At 43.4% G+C, this 7,747-nt stretch overlaps 1 protein-coding gene across 1 annotated transcript in view; it reads right to left on the reverse strand.

Moving 5' to 3' along the window:
• Positions 1 to 587: 587 nt before the first annotated feature.
• Positions 588 to 7,747, reverse strand: part of UBAP1L (ubiquitin associated protein 1 like) — a 31,083-nt gene continuing 23,923 nt past the window's right edge. Inside the window, exons 4-5 of the mRNA XM_003339992.4 lie at positions 6,355 to 6,456; positions 588 to 4,470 (exon numbers count right to left, since the gene is read on the reverse strand). Of these exons, the coding sequence (XP_003340040.2) occupies positions 4,336 to 4,470; positions 6,355 to 6,456 (237 nt within the window). The 3' untranslated portion in view covers positions 588 to 4,335. The remainder of the gene's footprint in view (positions 4,471 to 6,354; positions 6,457 to 7,747) is intronic.

Genomic DNA, 7,747 nt, shown 5'->3' on the forward strand with positions numbered 1-7,747 from the left:
TTTTTTTTGCCCAGGGACCCACAGTTAATACGTGTCTGAGGTGGGATTTGAACTCACAGCTTCCTGACTCTAAGTCTGGTGTTCTATCTACTACTCCACCCAGCTCACCCTGGTAGGAGACAATGGGCATGGAATTGTTGACAATGTCAGATTGTTGTTGTTTTTTGATAATATATTAGCTAAATGCTTTTCCCTCTTTTTTAAAAAAATTCTACAACCCAACTCTCAATCCAAAGACCTACCATAGTTCTAAAGGATGAAACATGTTATCCACCTCCAGATAGAGAGCTGATGGACTCAGAGCACAGATTGAAGCCTATTTTCTCCTCTGATTTCTTCCTTCCTTCCTTCCTTCCTTCCTTCCTTCCTTCCTTCCTTCCTTCCTTCCTTCCTTCCTCCCTCCCTCCCTCCTCCCTCCCTTCCTCCCTCTCTCCCTCCCTTCCTTTCTATGTAAAACCCAGTGGAATTGCTCATTGGCTCTGGGAGGGGGGTGGGAGGAGATGAGGGAAAGAACATGAATCATGTAACCATGGAAAAATATTCTAAATTAATTAATTAAATAAATTTAATTTAAAAATTATGCTAGGATAAAATTAGTAGAGAAACAGATCACATACACCTCACAGCCATGGGTAGAAGATGTATTCTTAACCAAACAAGATTTAGAGGCAATTACAAAAGATAAAATACTGATTATATAAACTGAAAAATTTCCACAAAGACAAAATGAAAATATCTAAGATAAGAAGGGAAGTCATCGGATGGGAAAAATCTTTGTATCAAGTTTCTCTGATAAGGATTTGATGTTCAAGATACATACACATTCACATATATAATGTTTTACATATACACATATTATAAAATATATATGTATATATAACTATAGCCATTTCCCAATAGATAAATAGTTGAAGGATATAAACAAACAAATGAATTGCAAAGTATTCACAATCATAAGAAAGAATGCTTCAAATCACTAATAATAATAGAAATGCAAATCAGCACAACCCTGAGGTTTCACCCCATTCCCTGTAAATGGGCAAAAATGACCCCCAAATGGCAATAGCCAACACGACAGGGTTTGTAGAATAGGCACTCTAATACATCGTGGATGGACCTGGAAATGGTAAACCTTTTTGGAAAACAATTTGCAATTATGCAAGTAAAGTAATTAAAATGTCTATACCCTTTGAACTAGAGACCCCATTATTGGGCTTATGCCCCCAGGAAGCCATCAATAAGAAAAAAGTCCCCACATATTCCAAAATATTCATAGCAGCACTTTTTTGTGAGAGCTAGGAATTAAGGGGGGGAAAGTAGATACTCCCAGATTGGAAAATGGCTAAACATTGTGGTACATGAATGTAGGGGAATACTACTGAGCTATAAGAAATGATGAATACAGAGAAGCATGAAAAAACTATACGACCTGGTACAGAGTGAAGTAAACAGAGTCAAGGGAGTAATAGACACAGTAACCACAAAAATGTCAATAACAGCAACACACCAAAAACCTTAGAAGTGACCCCGATTGCCTAGTCCTTAATGCTCTTCTGCCTTAGAACCATCTTAACCTTGTTTGCCTGGCCCTTGCCATTCTGTCTTAGAGTTGGTACTTTGACAGAAAGAAAGAGTTAAAAAAAAAATACATCTAAGTTAAGATATTACAAGGGATAGGGAGGTGGCTCAGTGAATAGAGAGCCAGACCTGGACACAGAAGATCCTGGGTTCAAATATGACCTCAGACATTTCCTAGCTGTGGGACCCTGGGCAAATCACTGATCCCCAGTTGCCTAGTCTTTACTGCTCTTTTGCCTTAGAACCAATACTTAGCATTTAAAAAAAAAAATATATATATATATATATAAAAGGAGGATTAAAAAAAATACTGTTATAGGATGGCTCTCTGGGAAGAAGAGGGGAAACTGTGTGACCCTGAGCAAGTCACTTAACTCTACTTGCCTAGCCCTTACTGGTCCTCTACCTTGGAATCAATATTTAGTATTTATTATAAGATGGAAGGTAAGGGTTTTAAAAAAGAGGGGAATAACTATGATTTAAAAAACCGAAAATATCAATAAGACATGTTTTAAAATTTAATGAACATTTTAAAATACATGTTCTCTTTTAAAGTTATTAATGTTTCTTTTTTATATCCATTTGCTCAGTAGAAATGTTTGTTAACTTGTTCTTTTCTTTTTTTTTTTAAACCCTTACTTTCTGTCTTGGAATCAATACTGTGTATTGGTTCCAAGGCAGAAGAGCGATAAGGGCTAGACAATGGAGGTCAAGTGACTTGCCCAGGGTCACACAGCTGGGAAGTGCCTGAGGCCAAATTTGAACCCAGGACCTCCTATCTTTAGGTCTGACTCTCTATCCACTGAGCCACCCAGCTGCCCCCTGTTAGCTTGTTCTGAGCCAAGAGAGCCCAAGAGAAAGTTTTGTTGGCTAAAACATTTATTCAATTGAAAAGTAGCCCTCTGTTTAAGTTTCTTCTAGCTTTTCCTTTTTCTTTTTTGGTTGGAGGTGGGGTCTGGATCTGTAATTTGATCCTTTTAAGGCCCTAGTTTCCTCAGATACAAATTAGCAATGAGTCTGTAACTTGGATTCTGAAGATGACTCAAGTCTGGGGCACAGAGAAGTTAAAATTTGCTTGAAATCACACTGTGCTTATCAAAGGCAAAACCAGTGGGCTCCAAGACCGGCACTCTCTCCACCTATCAATGAGTCACTAAGTATTTCTTTATTAAGCCCCTGTTGTTGGCTAGGAATAATTCTTTTTATTCTGCCCCAAATCTGAGGATTTCTGTGTCTATTACCCTATGGACCATGGCTATCCCTGGAGTGTTTTTGAAAAGGATACTGGAAGTGGTTTGTCATTTTCCTTCTCCAGGGGATCCTTTTATCAGGAAATCAGATGTTAGGTGACTCGTTCCAAGGTCACACAGCTAGGCAGTGTCTGAGGTCATATTTGAACTCAGATCTTCCTGATTTCAGGCCCAGAATTCTAGCTGCCATATATGTATATACTTAATAAATGCTTGTTGACTTGACATGATATTCTGCAGAGGGCCATAAGTCTATTTTTGTATAGTCCATGAGCTAAGAATAGTTTTTGCATTTTTAAGATATAATAAAACTTTATTTTAAGATTTAAAAACAATTCTTAGCTTGATGTACCTACAAGAACAAGTGGAGACAGGCCAGGGCCCGTGGCCCATAGTTTGCTGGTTTAGATGATCTCTAAATTCCCTTCTAGCTCTGACTCTAAGATCCTACAAAGAATTTGATGAAGAACTTGGAGGGGAACAGAACCCGAGTTTGTTTTACCTTTCTTGTTCTCAGTTTTCTCATCTGTAAAATGGGAAGATTTGCCTAGATGGATCTCTAAGATGTCTCCTAGCTCAGAAATCTAGTGAACTTCCCAGATTGGTAATAATGCAGTGAACTTCCCCAATGAGTAATTAATTACTTTTTAGATTGCCCTACAGCTTCAAAGTTTGCAAATCTCTCTGACTATGCCATTTCTTTTAATCCTCAGAATAGTTCTATAAGGCAAGCAGTTGTATGTATTAGCATCCCCAGTTTATAGACGAGACCCAGAGCGGTTAAGTGACCTAGGGCAATATGGGTAATAAATAGCAAAGGCTTCTCATGCCAGTCCTGTTTCTGCTAGATCTTACTGCCTTGAGTGGGTAGAGCCCTCCTGAGGCTTTTACAAGCATCTATGACACTGAACTTGGTTCTAATTCTGGGATAAGTCAAGGATAGTGGCATTAGCCTGGCAAACCTCTGGGGGCAAAGGCCAAGCCCACCCTCATACACTGGGCCAGAATTTGCAGGCTCAAGAGAATCATTTCTTTCTTTTTTTCCCCCTTCAACCCTTACCTTCCGTCTTGGAGTCAATACTGTGTATTGGTTCCAAAGCAGAAGAGTGGTAAGGGCTAGGCAATGGGGGTCAAGTGACTTGCCCAGGGTCACACAGCCAGACAGTAGGAGATACATTTCTTGTTTTGTTTTGTTTTTTTTAAACCCCTACCTTCCATCTTAAAGTCAATACTGTGTATTGGTTCTAAGGCAGAAGAGAGGTAAGGGCTAGGCAATGGGGGTCAAGTGACTTGCCCAGGGTCACACAGCTGGGAAGTGTCTGAGGCCACATTTGAACCCAGGACCTCCTGTCTCTAGGCCTGGCTCTCCATCCACAGAGCCACCCAGCTGCCCCCAGGGGATACATTTCTTAAAAGGAAAAGCCCTACTTCTGTTCCTGCCTAGAGGCATCCTGATGACCCAGGATGTGCCCCTTTCCCCCAAGAGTTCATCAGGATGAGAGCCTCCTCACTGTGCCCGAGTCATGAGCTCTTCCAGAGCACGCTCCCGGTGGTTTTCATGAAGCAGGAGGACCTCCTTGATCCTGTCTTGTTGGAAGCCCATGTCGCTGAACTGCTCCCAGAGATGCAGAAACTCCGATGCCTGTGATGCCAGAGAGAAAGGGGGAAAGGTTGGCGAGTCTCTGCTTCAGGAAATGAAGCAACCCAGGAGCCAGAGCAGCTGCTACTTTCCCCCACAGTCCCTGCAGAACAGAAGGTCTTTGATAGAGACAGGAACAGCACAGACTTGGCCACGAGTCGGGGGAGAGGTGTCCTGTCACTGGACACACATGCTGCCCCACATCCCTGGAGACTTGCAAAGAACTGACTTTCCTTGACTAAGAGAAGGTACATCAGAATAGCTAAAACCCAGGGTACTCCCCTCTTCCACAAAGGGAGAGTTCCACTTCCCGTCTAGCAGTAGAAAAGCAAGAGTTCTTCCTGGGCAAAGAAAAAATAATCCTGACTTTCCCTCTCCTCCCTCTGCCCCTGCCTTCCACCTTCCATCTGGCCTTTGGTCATCCATCTCTGCTTCTCTCTCCCTTTGCCCCTCCTTGACCTTTTGTCTTCCGTTCTCATTGATCTCTCCTTCCATCCTTCTCTTTTCTGTTCTCCCCCTTCTGTCTGTTCCTTGCCACCCTCTGTTTTTGCCTCCTCCTGAGGTTGAGCAAAAGTACATTTAGACTGCAGCCACCATACAGGCCAGGAAGGACATAACTAAGAACATTTTCATCTTGGCCAGAAACACTTGAGCTGGATTAGGCGGGCAATTGGCACCAAAGGCAGACAGTCTAAGCATGGGCGCAGCAGTGCTAGGAGAGGGAGCTGTTCAATCTTTGCTGCTGGGGGTAGAGAAGGAAAGAAAGCAGACCTTTTGAGAGGGTCTTCAGAGTATCTGGCATTGCTCTCCCCATTTTTGTTATTATTGTTCAGTTGTCTTCTAGAGGGTCTGACTCTTCAAGACCCCATTTGGGGTTTTCCTGGCAAAGATCCTGGAGTGGTTTGCCATTTTCTTCCCCAGCTCATTTTACGATGGGGAAATTGAGGCAAACAGGGTAAGGTGACTTGCCATGGAGCTCACAGCTAGTAAATGATACAAGATTTGAATTCAAGTCCTGGCTCCAGGTCCAGTGTTCTAACCACTGTGCAACCCGGCTGCCTCCTTGTCTCTCATCTATAACCTCCCATCTGTAAAATTCATCCTCTCATTATCACTTCTCCCAATAAACTCCCTTTTTCCTTCCATCGCCAGTATCTTTGCCCTTTTGCCACTGTCAACTGTAAGAGTTAAAATTTAGGGGCACTGAGTCAGGGTAGAAATTAGTTTCTCTCTGCAAGGAGTATTATATTTTTAGAGGTTTATTTAAGATTAAGAATTTAAGAATATACAAGTAAGAAAAGCAGGTATCTAGGCCAGAGAGAGAGAGAGGCCTAGACAATCTCACCTACATCATGAAAGACCCATCTGCTTGCAAGTGGAAACAGGAAAGAAAAGAGAGCCCAGAAGCCTTTCCAATCAAGTTAAATACCCCATCTCGATCTCAGCCCAGGTGAGAATTCAGTGATATTACAAAGCATTCTGGGGAAGTGGAGCAAGGACTTCTGGGGATTGAAGTCCAGGATTCAAGTCTCCATTTTTACACTTCCTGTCCCTCTTGACCCTGTCTCCTGTGTTCACCCCTCCTCCTGCTTCTCCTTTGTTCCCCCAATCTCCCCTGTACCTCATGAAATCCTGCCTGGGCAGAGCAAGCGTCCCAGCTGAGCCAGGATCATCTCCTCAGACATCCCCCTAACTCTGGGCACCAGACCATACAAGCTCAGACTTTGGCAAGGCCCTTTCTCCTCGGGCAGTGAGTGTCCTTCCTGTTCAGGGGAGAACCCTAGACCGAGGGCGTAGGGATAGAGGAGCAGAAAAAGGGATGCTTGAGTGGGCCTCGGAGGTAGAGGTCTGAGGATAGAGCCGTGCTGAGCATCGGCCTTGCCTCACCTTGCTCTCGGAGTACTGAAATATCTCCATGGCCTCTTCCACCAGGCTCTCTGAGTAACCCTGCTTCACCAGCCGATCACACGTGCCCAGGTAACTGAGAAACTGTAGCAGGAGGCAGGACACAGAGACAACAATTAGAGGACCTGCAAGACAGTATTGAGAGTGTGCCAGGGAACCAGGGACCGCTAGGGGGTTGGATGGTGGGAGTTGGAAGTGGGAAAAAGGGTGAGGGGAAGGCATAGGGGAGGATTTTTCTGGAATTGTAAGGGGCAAATTATTGTTGGAAATAACCCCGGGACAACAATCTTGGCTTCCTGAGTGTGCAAACTTGGCCCTCATTTAACTCAGCAGCCCTGAGTTAAGAGTTCACTTATGTAAAAAATAGACTCGAATACAGGACTACAATCCCCACAAGCCTTTGCTCCACTTCCCCAAAATGCCTTGTAATCTCACCTGGGCAGAGATCGAGAAGGTATTTAAGCTGATTCAAAGGCTTTTGAGGGGATCTTGGACTTCCGTTTTGGGGCAGGCATGGCTTTTTTTTTCATAATGTAGGTGAGGTTGTGTCTAGGCCTCTCTATGGCCTGGACACATGTCTCTTATCCTGTATTTTCTTTAATCCTTAATCTTCAATAAACCTCTAAAAAATATAATATTCCTTGCAGAGAGAAACTAATTTCTACCTGCCTCAGATGCCTCAGTCTCCCCAGTCTCCCCTAAATTTTAATCTTTACACTTATCAGCGTCTCTAACTTGGTATCCCTCTCTGGAAGGGCACAGCCTGTGGTCAGCCCTCCTGACCATCTCTGAGTATTGTCCAGGCTCTGTTGGAGTCACTTAAAAAAAAAAAACAAAAACCTTCTATCTTAGAATTGATATTGGGTATTGGTTCCAAGGCAGAAGTGTGGGTAAAGACTAGGCAATTGAGGTTAAGTGACTTGCCCAGGGTCACACAGCTAGGAAGTGTCTGAGACGTGGCAGACTCCCCACCACCACCTGCCCCTGGCTTTAGGCCCAGCTCTCCATCCCCTGAGCCTCTGGCTGCCTCTTTTTTTGTTGGTTTGGAAGAGCAGATAGATTGTGAAATTTCAGAATGCATATTTATACCCTGGAAACTGGCAAATGCTGCAAATCAGGAATTGATTTATTATTTTGTTGATTGTCTAGACTTGAGGAAGAAAATGTTCATGAATCTGATTAAATCAAAAAGTATGTCCTGCATACATTTCCCACCTCCCACCCCTGAAATCTTGTTAACATTTACCAGCATATCCCTGGGTGTTATCTATGGCACTTGGGGGAATCTCTTGGGGGAATCTCTTGGAACCTCCACAGACAGAGGTCTACCTCTTTTTCCCAACTGCTTGGGCAGAGAGCCCACCACTGCTGAGCT

The sequence above is a fragment of the Monodelphis domestica genome, chromosome 1 (genome assembly GCF_027887165.1).
Source record: "Monodelphis domestica isolate mMonDom1 chromosome 1, mMonDom1.pri, whole genome shotgun sequence".
NCBI lineage: Eukaryota > Metazoa > Chordata > Mammalia > Didelphimorphia > Didelphidae > Monodelphis > Monodelphis domestica.